Consider the following 15,118-nt stretch of genomic DNA (forward strand, 5'->3'; position numbering starts at 1 on the left):
CATTGGAATGTAAATCGGTGTGGCCACTATAGCAAACAGTATGGAGGTTCCTCAATAAATTAAAAATAGAACTACCCAATGATTCAGCAATCACACTACTGTGTATTTATCAAAAAACCAGCAACAGTAATTGGAAAAGATATACATATTCCCATGTTCATTGCAGCATTATGTACAATAGCCAAGATATGGAAGCAGCCTGAGTGATGAATTGATAAGTGGATAAAGAAAATATAGTGTGTATACATGCACACACAAACACACAATGAATTACTATTATACCATAAAAAAGAAGGAAATCTTGCCATTTGTGACAACATGGATGGAACTTGAGGGCATTATGCTAAGTGAAGTGAGTCAGAGAAAAGACAAATACCATATGATCATACCTACAAGTGGAATCTTCAAAACAACAAAACCCCCAGGACTCAGAGATACAGAGGACAGACTGGTGGCTGCCTGAGATGGGCATGAAGGGGTTGGTATGGAGGGAGTATGCAAAATGGGTAGTGATCAAAAGGTACAAACTTCCAGTTATGAAACAAACAAGTTTAGGGGATGTGATGTACAGTATGGTGGCTATAGTGAATAATATGTATTGTCTGTTTGAAAGTTGCAAAAGAGTAAATCTTGAAAGTTCTCATCACAAAAAAAAAGCAATTTTTAACTGTGCAGTGAATGTTATCTAGATTATTGACTTATTGTGGTGATTACTTACTGCATCTTAAACAAATGTCACATCATTACATTGTACACTTGAAACTAATATAATTATCATCTGTCAATTATATCTCAATTTTTAAAAAGGCTTCAGTTTCCCTTAAATTACTCTATACATTAAATACAACCTCATTATGAGTTTTATTATCATATTGTTATTATTTAGAAACTCAAATTTATTCTAAATGCATATTGAAGAATAATGGTTCACATAACCTAATCACCACTAAAAGAATTTTTTTTAAGATAAAAATGGGAACCTTGTCCTGTGAGATAACAAACCAGTATGGTACTGGCATATAGAAAAGGAGACCAAGAAGGGGTGCCTGGGTGGCACAGGCAGTTAAGGTTCCAACTCTTGGTTTAGCTCAGGTCGTGACCTCAGGGTCATGAGATCAAGCTCTGTCTGGGGGTCTATGCTCAGCATGGAGTCCACTTACAACTGTCTTTCCCTCCCTCCCGCCCCTCCCTCCTGCTCTCTCTCTAAAATAAATTAATTAATCTTTTAAAAAAAGAAAAGAAAAGGAGACCAACAGTACAGAATAGAGTACTGGGCAGCCCGGGTGGCTCAGTGGTTTAGTGCCTGCCTTCAGCCCAGGGTGTGATCCTGGAGACCTGGGATCGAGTCCCACGTTGGGCTCCCTGCATGGAGACTGCTTTGCCCTCTGCCTCTGTCTCTGCCTCTCTGTCTCTGTCTCTGTGTGTCTCTCATGAATAAATAAATAAAATCTTAAAAAAAAATAGTGTCCTGAGACAGATCCAAGTGTACATAAGAACCTACTATATAATTAATATCACCCTATAAGTTAATGGTGAAAGGACAAACCATGAGTAGGGGAAAACTGGCTATATGTGGAAAAAAAAGAAAATGAATTCCGAACCTAATACTTTATACAGAAGTGGACCTCAGGTGAATTGACATAAATGTAAGAGGTAAAACTAGCTAATATAGTTATTGTAGAAAAATATTCTGTGACTAATAGAAGAAAACGAGTTCTTAAAACCCCATAAGCATAAAACTCATTAGTATATTATCTACACAAAACATAAAACATTTTTAAGCTCTTCTTATTAAAGTATCGGGTTTACAGTAGATTTTCCATATAAAAAAAGATAAATTAGAAAAAATGATGAGTCTTTATGGTTATTTATTTAGACATAGATTCATGAGAATCGGGGGAAATAAAACAGGTGGCTTTCATTTTCAATTAAAAGAAAACAAAGTATTAGAAAAGTACTATGAATTTTTTTTACTCCATAAATGGAGTGGAAGTACCACTCAGTACCTGATACACTTTTATTACAGTCCATATTAATCCCCCAAATACCTAAGAGTAAAGCTAATTATCAAGAATTCATTAATCAGAATCTGCTTTTTTCCATACTTGCAAAACTTTCAAACCAAAAGAATGAATATTATTCCCTTTAAAATTAGTGCTACATCAAACGTCCTAAGCAAATGCCAAGAATACAGTTAAATGAAAACATAGGATTTTTGCAAGTTGTATTAAACACATTATAGTTATTATGAGCAAAACTGAATGAAATTAAAATAATATATATATTCAAATAATAATCATATATTCAAATTTAATTGAAATCTTAGGTTACTCTAAAAGCTTAGGGCTACACCCCCAAGTGTTTTATTTTACTACTTCCATATGAAGTAGAATGGGTACCTGAACTTTAAATATACTAGAACGGTCTAGAGAAAAAAAAAATCAGCATTTGTTTTGACATGAAATGTCTAGAAATGAGACTTGAGTGTCACATCTGGGGAAAACCCCCAATTCAGTGCACCATGCACTGGATATTTAAATCTTCATAGACCGGAATAAAAATATGAATTAGTACAAATTCATTCATGTATCCAGGTCTTTTTTTCCCATCGTGCTACTCTGAATTGAACTTTTCTTTAGAGCCAATAAAACGTGCTAGAAAAGCGAAACCATATAATTCAATGTGTTATCAAATGTACTAAAATATTCCTTCTTCAAGCTTTTAAGTGCCCCCTCCCACATCTGCCTCCTATATATTTCAGAAAACTACAAAATCATCGCTAACTGGTGTGATATAGTGATGCACAGGTATTCTAAATGTATTAGATTAATAAAATATACCTTGAACAACAACCTGGCTGCCTGGGACAAAGAACTGCTGTGTGCCATCAGCTGATTGTGCTGCATACTGTACAATTGTAGCACCTGGTGGAGGAGCTCCTGAATTTGTCATTGTTAATGCCTGTAGTCCCTGAACACCATCAGATCCTGGGTTAGAAATCTGGATTGTTCCACCTTGGGCTATAGCAACTTAACAGAAAAAGAAAAGAAATATTAGAGAATTTCAAGATTCATTTTTAATAATCCCATACTGGAAGAATATACTGTGGGTCTATTAATGACCAATGCTGCTCATGATCAGTTTACCCTTATTTCTCTACGCTGAATTGATAAGGAGATCCTTCTTCATGGGACAACACTCTGAAAAAGCTCATGAACACTTGAAAATAACTTTTATTCAGAATTATTTGAAATACATAGAACCCATAGATTTTGCCTCCTCCCTGGTATCCATCCCACTAAATTATTTAAGAGGAAAAGTGGAGATGCAGACAGGGAGAAAAGCCAGCTTCTTGATTTTCTCCATTCTCTCAGATGTCCTTAGTTATAGATAAATAGCATTCTTCTAATATTTAAAAAGTAGTCAGTAAAATCCCATCAAGCATCAGAATTACCATGAATTTATATCTTCATTCAACTAACTACTCTAATTTCTCATCAAAACAAAGTAGCTTTTTTTAAACAAAGTAGCTGTTAATGGAATATATATTACTATGTATTTTGATTGTAAATGCTAAGTTTACCAAACCGTAACCTTTACCATTTTGACTATATCGGGAGAATCCTGAAATATAAAATGTTAAGTTGGAAAGGATCTTAAAATACAACTATTGAAAGAATTTGTGCTACAATATTTACCTGTACCAAGTGTCTTGAATAACTGCAGCTAATGGCAACAATATGAGGTGGACTTCCTCTGAACACTTGCCAGTCATGTTTAAAAGTTAACATATTAACCAAAAGTTTCCAAAGAACAACTGATCAAATGTTTTGTTTTTAAATTTCACTCTAATAGACAAATAAGCACTGCTTAAAATATCTGAAGAGTTCTGTATACTTAAACATAAATATTACAATTCTATGTTTTAGTTTAAGTACCACAGATGAAGTGAAACCAAAGGGTATGCTTTTAAAAGAATAACACAACACCTATAAGTTAACATGAATGTCTTACAGGAATGTTACAGTAGTGTGTCAAAGTGTATGTTGAATATTTCCTACTTGGAACTGGATTAAGAGCTTTACAATTTTTGGCATTAGCAGATGAGTTCTGTTGTTTACCTAGCTGGTAAGTAAACAGTATCTTTTCAACAGTATCCAAGCAAAGACCCATGTAGGTGAACACCTGATTGTTTAAACCTGTCTCAACTATAAGAAAGAGCAACAACAAATCTTTAGTTCCTTGACCTGAGATTCTAGGGCCTAACACAGAAAGATGGGTTAACATTTTGAAAAAGATTTCTGCAAGATGCATTCTCTGTGTCTTTGTTCTTTGACAGGCCACTATTAGGATAAGATTAACAGATTGAGAATCAGTTACAGAATGTTAATGGTGCTGAGGTTGAGAAATTTATGTAATATCACCTTCTTCATTTAGCTCATGTACAGCATCATATTCTGTACATGTTTTAAAAACAAGATTTCAAGGGTCTCAGGATTCAACCTTTATAACAAAAGGGTTTGGAAGAAACCTAACTATGTCTATTTTCTTAAAAGAGAAGCATGAAGAAGAAGAGCTATTGCTTCCTCAGGTCTTCATGATTGGACATGATTGCATTTCATATGTTACCATATATCTGAATGTGTGTTTAGTTGATAATTAGTTTGGTGTTACAGAAATAGTGCTTTAGAAAGAACACACACAGGCTGTGTAACCACAATGTGGAAGAAGCACAAAGCCTAGCAAACAGCAGGCACTCAATAAATGCTGAATTTCTTCAAGGCAGACTATATCATAAGCAACTTAATCCACTTGTGAATCTAGAAGAGTTAAATAAAGTATGGCTTCAAATTCTAATTAGAGAACTTAATTTTCAATGCCAATACAATTAACAAGCTTTGAGACTAGTAAAAAATATTTAAGTTGAGAGTCATTGTCGCCAAGGATAAGAATATGAAATAGGTGGATAACAAAGGCCCTCACTTGTTTTCTTTTCATATTTTCTTTTTTTCACCCTTTATTTTTTTCAATGTTTCCTCATAGTTCCAACCAAACTTCTTTGTTTTCACATTGTGAAGTTGATATATAAAGAATCTGTTCCTCTCATCATTTTATTTTCTGGTCATTATATAATTAGACATGGAAAACAGAGGTAAACACACACACACACACACACACACACGATAGGCCTAGAGGAAACATTTCTGCTGATAAGTCTTGTACTTTAGGTTAGCTTTTATTTTTTATACCAAAGGCACTTTTGATTTTGGCATTATCAAATGACAGAAGACCTTCCCATTCAAAATGGTACCTCTCATTTGACAATAAACAAGATTTACCGATGCTTCGGGATACAAGAATCAGGTCTTTTGTGTGTGTGTGTGTGTGTGTGTGTGTGTGTGTGTGTGTGTATTCAAGATTTAAAGAGGAAACTTTTCAGGTTACAAAATATTCAAGGATAGAAAAATCTGTGTATTCAATAAACACATCAAGATAAATAGTAGGAAAAATTAAGATGAATTTTTAACTTAATGAGTTTAGTCACATTTTTTGTTTTACCTAATTATGTTTTTGAAACTTAGGAAAATTTGCTAGCAAACATAAAAGTAGAAAGAATTTTGTGTCATCTATTTTTCCCTGCCCAGTCATCCCAACCTTTTTTTTTTTTTGTCTGGAATATTTCAAAACAAATCCCAGACATCATGTCTGGCTAATAATTTTTAAATAAAATGATTGGCCCATATGTAGGCCACTAGTAACCAATGAAGATAAAATACTTTTGTACTTCCTACTAATTTTACTTTAGGCTTTATTAATGATTTCTTAGGCTGACACATGCAACTGAAGCATAAAACTTTACACCTATGGCCACACTGCTGATCACAATGAGTCCATACTGCTCTAGGAAAACAGATCGGGACTCAGGCAGTTTTTATTTTAGATTAATGCATTCTGATTTTCCTTTTTTAAGTAATCCTTAGTAACATTAGTTTGACAAAATAAATGGAAAATTGAACAGCTAGATTACATAATCAATTAAATTCTACTTCAATGTCCATTATTAATTGATTCAAGCTTGCTAGTAGTATGTTACTGCTCATAGTAATGGTGGGTAGAGGTTAGGCTCTGTTGTCCCAGTTGTTCTGGGCATTAGCTAACTTATTTTTCTCTAGTCTCAGGTAAGCTCTACCCCATAATTATGTAGGTTACCCTATACCCACAGGGTGAATGTTGGACACACTGACCTTACATTAAGAATTTGTCTAGATCGACTATAATTCCTTAACTTACTAAGTAATTTTCTACTAAGTTGGTTTTAGGGGTTACACAATTGTGTCTATGTACAACCTTATATAGTCATGATATTTAGTTTCTAATCAGTATTAACCAAAGTGTGGTTTCTCCATCCCCAATTTACCATACATCACAGTAACCAGTATGATATCATATCAACTAGTGTAGGCAATAAATTCTTTAACAATTCCTAATTTACAAAACCATATTTAAAAAATTTGTTACTTCTACTCATTGCTATTGAACACTTTTCTCCTAAAGCTATTAATATCAAAGAAGTAAGGAAAATATTATGTGTGGGATAAAAATTCGAGAATTTTGGTAAAAAAAATTTTTAATTAAAAAGGCAACATTTTAAAGTCTTGTATGATCACCAAAGAAGAAAAGAAAGATAAATAAGGGTGGAAAACTAAAAAAGAAAAACCAAAAACAAGAAAGAGTTTGTGACCAAATGAGGAAGGAGTAGAATTTATTTAAATTAAGATTCCACCTGGATTCTTTTCCTCTGATACTAACATCTTTGTAATCCTAAACCTGTATATATGAGCTAATTCAAACATATAAACATGTAAATGTTTAATTATAATTAAAACCATCTTTATTCCAAATTGCAAAAAAACCCTCATAAATAAAACTTCACTGAGTTAACTTTATAAAGAACGGCAGACCTTATGCTAGTGAGTTCTCAGATTTAAATTTAAAAAGTGAGTGTGGAATAGAACCTGTGAGTACCTGTGCCTTAAAAACCAAAAGAGACTAAAAGAGCCTCTTGTTGTAACAGGAGTAGCAACACCAAGATTAAAAAGCCAGATTTACATTAAGGAAATACCTTCTATGTTTGCTTTGAAAATTATTTTGGGAGAATGTAAGCAAAATCACTACTAAGAATTATAAGTGCGACCGCATTTACTTTAGAATGCATACATCTATCACGCAAATTCCTTTTATGAAGAAATGGAATCAGTGTTTATTCATATGAGTCTCCTGAGAATTCTGAATTCTTTAGCTCACAAAGTTCACATAGATCTTTTTTTATAATGGTGGATTTTGGATTGATCCACTTACCTTTAGTGTATAAGAATTCCAGTAAAGATGAGTTAACAGAGACTCATTCTAACAAGTTTCCTAGTAAAATAAAGTAGGAACAAGCAAAGAGACAAGGGACATTTAGAACAAAAAATCTTGGGTGATGATAGTCCTTAACTGGTAAGGAAACAGGTCAAGTATAGTAGAGTGGGGGACTAAAATTAAAAAAAAGACTGTCTTTGGAGAAAACTTCATTAATTAAGAAACTGCAAACATATAAATTTCTTCAGTCACTTTTACTATATATTTATGAAATTTATTTCCATTTAATGCAGATTTAAAATCCCTTATGCAACAAGTAACATTCTTTGCTAAATCTGAGATTATCTGAACTGCTATCTTTCAGAAATATTCTCTTGAAACAAAACAGATTTTCTTTGGCCAGAATGACTTAATTGGCCTACAACAAACCTATCACTAAGATCTGTACTTCCAGTAAAGATTTTGCAAGTGTAGCTGACTTACTTGGTGTTGCAATAATGAATCTCTATCTATTTAGAGTTACTTTTACTACTCCCAGGGAGTAGCCTATTCTAACTTTCACTTCTTAGTTTCTGGGATTAAAAAAATAAATTGTAAAAATAAGGTCAACTTCTGTCAAATATCTAACTTTCAACTATTAAAAATTTATCTGATTATATATGAGAAAGCTTGAATACACTAATTTTTATTTTATTTTTTCAACTTTGACAAAGTCGCATAGTTCTTTTTGTTTTTAGCTCCAACTAACTCATTATATTAAATTAAAAATAATCTAAAATAATCATCTTTGAAAAAAAACAAAGTGAAGTTTTAGGGGAAAGTCATCCATAAATAAAAGTTGAAGCAAGAAAAACCTACAAAAACACATTTTACAGTAAAAGGTTATGAGAAGTACATGCAACTGTACCAGAATAATCTCCAGAAATTCTAGTAAAATAAACTTCTTTGGTATATTTGGTACATACAAATAACCCAGAATAATCTCCAAAAATTCTAGTAAAATAAACTTCTCTGGCTTAAAAACCAAAGGACACCAGCAATTATTTCATTTTCTAGATATCCAGGAATAATGTTAAAGCATTAGTATCTATTAAGTTATTCCTACTAAGAAATACTATTAATGAAAATGGATCTTGTCTATGTGTAAAGATACATTTACCCTCCAATGAAAGTAAATGTCTTTTAAACACATTAAATGTTAGTATTCACCTTTCCGAAGAGTTATCAACATAAACATCACTAAATGCCTAAGAGATACATTTTTAGCAAAGGCAGTATCACTTTTCATGAAGCAATACAAATGGCAATTTCTATCTGCAGACAGCACATACAGAATAATCACAACTTTTAATAACTGCCAGGATCATACTGTATGGGTCTAAATTAAGAAACCTCAACAAGAGACAGTCCCTCTAATGTGGCAAACAGATAAACACCTAACTTCTAAACTTTCGATTTGTTGTTCTCCACCGTAACTCCTGACTCTGCTCTCACCACCTGTGCCCACAGTGACGTCTCCCGCCAGGCCCCCGCTGCAAGTGTATACACTCAGAGCACATGAAATAAAGGCTTTGTTGCTACCTGGAGGGAAAGTTCACGCATGAGACACTGCCTTACATTTCTGTTTTGTGTCAAAAGTAGCATGTCTGTTTTCTACCATTTTTCCTTGTCATTTACTTTTATCCTCACACTAACCCCAGAGTTTGGCAATTTTAGTATTGTTCCCACTTCAAAGACCCTGAGATGGGAAAATGAAGCTTCTCTCTCTGATTCAGTTAGTGAATGGCAGGGCCTGGTGCCTTCCCCACATCATCTCTAGCTTCAATATTCTCTCAATCCAATGTTTTCACAGTTTCAAATTTCAACTAACAATCTACAGCCCCTTCCGTATCACTTGTAAAGAGATGACCATTTCTATAAATTCCTCAGCTGCATTGGGATATGCCAAAGAAATGTTTAAGATGACAGCATCTTAGATCACCCCCCCAAACTTTAAGATGTCTCAGCATTATTTCATCAGTAATTTCCAACCTTTTCCCTATCACGTCACAAATAGATAATGATAGTATGTGTACAGCCACTGCTCAAGACCAGACCTGAACAACCAGGAGTTTCCACAGCAGCCTCAACCCTGTCCAGCCACCCCAGGGAGTGAGGGCATGAGGTGCTCACACCCCTGTACCTGTGTGCTGTACTGCAGGGGCACTCCAGCTGACAAACTCTGATTTACAGTTCTAAAATTCCCACCATATATTCCCACTGGGCTGGACAAAAAGGTATATAAATCAGGGAGGTAATTTAAAAAATTACAGTGAAAACCTCAAGGTCTAACTCTTTACAGACACAGTGGGTTGCTTCCTTTTCCTAACACTGACGTTGGACATGTCCACTCGGCACCCCATAGAGGCTGTGGACAAATTATACCCCAATTCTGCTAGGTATCATGGTAGGAGCTACTTGATGAACCAGAATTGCCGAATGAAAATTAGTTTAATACTGCAAATCTACCACCACCAAAATAAAAAACTCTAAAAAACTAATTACTTTATAAGACCTTCCCATATATTAAAGGGTAGCTCGTTTGCTTTAACAGCTACATTTTAAAGACTCACGATTTTTCTAGGTATTGCTGTTTTTTAAAGGGAAAACAAGGGAATCCCTGGGTGGCTCAGCAGTTTATCGCCTCCCTTCGGTGCGGGGCATGATCCTGGAGTCCCAGGATCAAGTTCCACATCAGGCTCCCTGCATGGAGCCTGCTTCTCCCTCTGCCTGTGTCTCTGCCTCTCTCTCTCTGTCTTTCATGAATAAATAAAATCTTTAAAAAAATAAAGGGAAAACAAAACATATCTAAAATCCTACCATCATATTTAAGCCAACACAGTATTTAATACCACACATATTTCATTACCTAAATAGCTTTTTTTAAAAAAATCTTTTTTTATGTCCTTTTCCTGGCTTTTCTTCCCCCTTTTTGCTTTTCTTCCTAGCTCTTGTTTTTTACTAAAGCGTATTATGTATTTCAAATGTACTTGATTTGGGGAAAAAAAAGTCAGTGCTTTAATTAGAGCAAAAAGCACAAGATTAACAGCCCATTAAAATGCACAAGACTAAATGTGAACGTATCTGTTTATTTACAGCTTTTGATGTTTAAAATTTCAAATAAAATGATCTGTCCAATTGCTGTAGTTTTAAAAAATAAATCATTTTCCATTCTCTTCTAGAAAAAGCTGTAGCACAAATTAACAGAGTAATGAAAACATAATTACATTTAAAACATAATTTAGGGAACATCATGTACCTCTTTTAGATTAGTAAGCATAATATGTAATTGTTGGTAACAAAAGCCAACAAGAATGAATTACAGACATTTATATCTTAGGTTCGCATGCATCTTATAAAGACAACAAAAAACAGTAAGTTTTAAACTTTTACCCGACATGAATATAAACATATAAATAGGCAAACCCTCCCTTTATTTTTACCCAAAATTTTTCTTCTATATTCAGTAAAAATTTTTTTACTTTTCAAAATTTATGGCAGCTGTCAGTACAAATCTCTCACTTCTTTAACATGTACTTTTCATTCTACAATATACATAGTGTAGACATTATGATGCATTTTAAAATGGAACAATTTAATGTCAAACCCAAGTTGCTTCAATGTAACTAGAGAAGACTTAAAGCTAGCACTGTATCATAGCAAATTGCAGCATACATACTGTATTGCCCCGTGCTAGTCTGATATATGCTAGTCGGTACTGCCATGGTAGCGATGTTAGGTGGCGTTCCTTCTTCCTCTGATTTTTCTTCTTCAATCTTGGGAACACCAGGCACATCAGAGGAAAGTTCATTCAGTATTTTTCTAAAACATAATTTAACAACAGAAATAATCAAGATATTTGAATGAGATTTAAAACAGCAAAGCTATAATGGAAAAATTGGTTTGATACATAATTATTCTCCCTTTTTGGAGTGTCATTATATTAGGAAGTTTAAATAACTTACCTATAAGAGGGTCTTCGTGAAAGGATTTCTCTACGTTTATGAGAATCAATTACACCTTCTGATTCTGCAGACTCATCTGTCTCTGCAATTGTTGCTACCTATAATACAAGAGTTTCTGAAATGCATCATAAAATAGATGATCTCCTTCATTCAAAAAACGGTGCTTATGGGCCTCTGGGCAGCACTAAGCCAGGGGCTGGGAAAGCGTCTAGCACCGCAACACAGTGAACCTGCACTAGTACACCGCACATCTGCCTTAGGAGAGGGAGCACACACACGCACACACACACTTCAGTGTACAGCAGGTATGGCTCGGGTGATAAATACTACAGGAATGCAACTCAAAGTGGTTGGAATGACTGAAGCTTCACAGGAAAGGATTACATAAAAGCTACATAAGACCGAAGAAAAGATCTCCACCCTGAACCTACTCTTACAAATCCATTAGGGACGGAGTGAGCTAGTGACAAAGGAAGAATAAAGCATCTTGACCTCCTTGCCCTCTTCACAATACCACTGCTTACTTGAGCTGCGTTTTCAAACTAGACATTAGATAGGTTCAAAGAAGCAAACAAGTAAATAAGCCTGATTAAAGTTAGGATTTATATGACATGAAGGAAGGTGGGGCTTGATGTGGTTAAGTCTTGAAGGTCAAAATAAGGAAAAAAGAAAGAAAGATCAGACTTTTAAGCATGATTTCATTTCTCAAAGCACATAAAAATCACATGATTTTAAGGAAAGTCTGAAAACGAAAGTAATGAATCTCTACAATAACATGAGAGCTCTCAGTATGTTTAGCCTTTATTATTCAGGGCCTAGGGGTTCTGAGTTTATAAAACTCACCTTACTTAACTTTACAATTACAGGAGAATTTGATTCAGGCAAAATCAAAAGAATTTATTTAAATGTCAACAATGCATGCAGGAATATATATTTCTCAAGGCACACTGATATACAGATTCATTTACACAATATGGCCATACATTCTGGTCATGGATGCCCTACACATAAGTACATGAACCGATGAATAGAACTTAGAAAAAATGTTGCAATCAGCAATCATATATCGCCACCAAACATTGATCACTTTCACACGTGTCTCATATACTCATAACCCCTTATGTGAGGTAGGATACTATTTTATCCATTTTAGAAATGTGAAAGTTGAAGTTCATGCAGACAAAGTGACCTGACCATTGTTCAAAAAGTGGGAATTCTAAGACTCAAGATCCACTGGCACTTAACCTCTACAAAGATAATTAAATCACCTACTTGACAAAATAAAAAAAAGCCTACTGAATATAATACTTTCAATAGCAGCCAAGTTTTTTTTTTATTATTTTTTATTGGAGTTCAATTCGCCAACATATAGCCTAACACCCAGTGCTCATCCTGCCAAGTGCCCCCCTCAGTGCCCATCACCCAGTCACCTCAACCCCCCGCCCACTTCCCCTTCCACTACCCCTTGTTCATTTCCCAGAGTTAGGTGGGAAATGTTTTGTCACCCTCACTGATATTTTCACTTATTTTCTCTCCTTTCCCTTTATCCCCTTTCACTAATTTTTATATTCCCCAAATGAATGAGACCATATAATGTTTGTCCTTTTCTGATTGACTTATTTCACTCAGCACAATACCCTCCAGATCCCTCCACGTTGAAGCAAATAGTGGGTATTTGTCGTTTCTAATCAATAGCAGCCAAGTTCAAACTTGAGCAGAAATATCTGCACCCCAATAAAAGTCATCATTCAAAAAGGAGAGTGGAAGGACTTTCTTGTTTTATAATCAGGGTCAGAAAGAGTCAGAAACTCTTGGAATCAAGGGTCATTATGGAAAAAAAAGAGACAATGCTAAGAATGATTCTTACTCTTTTGAAAAGATACTTGTGTAGCAAAGCTAAGTTTTTAATGTATGTGGATTTATTACTTCAAATATCATGTTGCAGCCTTTATCCTTATTCTGCAATAAATTTTACTCATATATGCAAGGGACAAGACTGATTAAGTGTGCACACCTGTGTTTTCCTCACTGATCTTTGTGTCATCAACTATGTTCAAATAATTTCAACATCTAAAGGATAACTGACCTCAAAAAGGACAAATAAATTCAATAATCAAGAAAACTATGCTTTAAAAAATGCATACTTACACCTATCAGAATGGCTAAAATCAACAATAGAAGAAACAATAAATGTTGGTGAGGATGTGGAGAAAAAGGAATCCTGTGCACTGTTGCTGGGAATGCAAACTGATGCAGCCACTGTGGGATACAGTATGGAGGTTCCTCAAAAACTAGAAAATATGATTACCCTACAATCCAGCAATCATACTACTAGATATTTACCCACAGAATACAAAAACACTAATTCAAAGAGATACATGCACCCCGATTTTATAGGAGCATTACTTACAATAGCCAAATTGTGGAAGCAGCCCAAGTATCCATCAAGTGATAAATGGATAAAGAGGATGTGGTATATATGTACAATAGAATATTATTTAACCATAAAAAGGAATGAAACTTTGCTATTTGCAACAACATGGATGGAGCTAGGGAGTATGATAATGCTAAGCTAAATAAGTTAGTCAGAGAAAGACAAATACCACATTATTTCACTCATGTGGAATTTATGAAACAAAACAAATAAGCAAAGTGGAAAAAAAGGGAGAGAGAGACAAACCAATAAACAGACTCTTAACTATAGAGAAAAACTGATGGTTACTAGAGGGGAGGTGGGTGGCGGAATGGGGGAAATAGGTGATGGGGACTAAGGAATGCACCTGTTGTGATGAGCACCAGGAACTGTATGGAAGTATTGAATCACTATATTGTACACCTGAAGCTAATATTACACTTAGTATGTTAACTAAGTGGAATTAAAATAAAAACCTTAAAAAATTTAGCTTCAAGAAATGTTAAGGACTTGTGATCAACTCTGATAATAATAAATAATAAAACATACATCTGGATCACAGTCACAATAACCTGTCTACAAAAACCAAGGTTTCATCTGAGAGGGGTGAGTGATGTAGAAGCATAATACTAAGGTGACAAAGATATCCTATGTTTCCTACAAGTTAGAGATACTGAATTAAACAAAAATAAACTTAAATCTCCACCCACCTACTAATGTGAGTATTCATGAAAACGGTAATCTTTATATTACTCTGTTAATCAGACATCTTCAGAGAATCCTCAAAATATTTTTAAGCTCCACTGGAGAGCTTTGCTAAATAAATCTAAGTTTGTGCACAGTGCAACAACTCGAAGAATTACTCATCTGGCAATTACTCATCCTATAAATCAAGAGCTAACAACAAACTGCAACGCTTAAGTCAAATCTATGTGTCTAGCAGGGCACAATGCACTTCACATAGGAAAAGGAAATTCCTCCAAATTTCTGATAAAAAGACGTGAGCATAAAAGCTATACAAAAATGATAAATGAATTAATAAAAGGAAAAAAAAAACACTGAAGAAAGTCAAAGGCAAATCATCTAGGAAGGAAGCTAACCTGAACAGTTTGTATTTGTGGTGACTGAATAACCGATGGCTGTGGTGTCTGAATTACTCCCTGGACATGAACAGTTTGGCCCGAAGGTAACTGTACTAGAGTTACAGCTGGGGAGCCTCTTCCGGTGCCTGATCCAGCTACAGAAACCTGCAAAAATGATCATCATTGAGGATTATGCCTGGATCATTTTCTGTTCTTTTTGCTTTTTAAAAGAAATACCATTCACTATTATGAGTGGC

The 15,118-nt window shown here is 34.6% G+C and overlaps 1 protein-coding gene across 16 annotated transcripts in view; it reads right to left on the reverse strand.

The window, feature by feature from the left end:
- CREM (cAMP responsive element modulator) overlaps window positions 1-15,118 on the reverse strand; it is a 71,476-nt gene that overhangs the window by 19,029 nt on the left and 37,329 nt on the right. For 5 of the 16 annotated variants that reach the window (XM_072749179.1, XM_072749178.1, XM_072749180.1 and 2 more), the window contains 4 exons: window positions 14,880-15,026; window positions 11,367-11,464; window positions 11,081-11,223; window positions 2,841-3,029 (listed from right to left, as the gene is read on the reverse strand). In XM_072749179.1, coding sequence (XP_072605280.1) covers window positions 2,841-3,029; window positions 11,081-11,223; window positions 11,367-11,464; window positions 14,880-15,026 — 577 coding nt within the window. Of the gene's footprint in view, window positions 1-2,840; window positions 3,030-10,470; window positions 11,224-11,366; window positions 11,465-14,879; window positions 15,027-15,118 lie in introns of those variants that run through there. The other 11 variants (XM_072749190.1, XM_072749188.1, XM_072749189.1 and 8 more) reach the window with 4 other exon arrangements.

This window comes from Vulpes vulpes, chromosome 2, assembly GCF_048418805.1.
Source record: "Vulpes vulpes isolate BD-2025 chromosome 2, VulVul3, whole genome shotgun sequence".
Lineage (NCBI taxonomy): Eukaryota > Metazoa > Chordata > Mammalia > Carnivora > Canidae > Vulpes > Vulpes vulpes.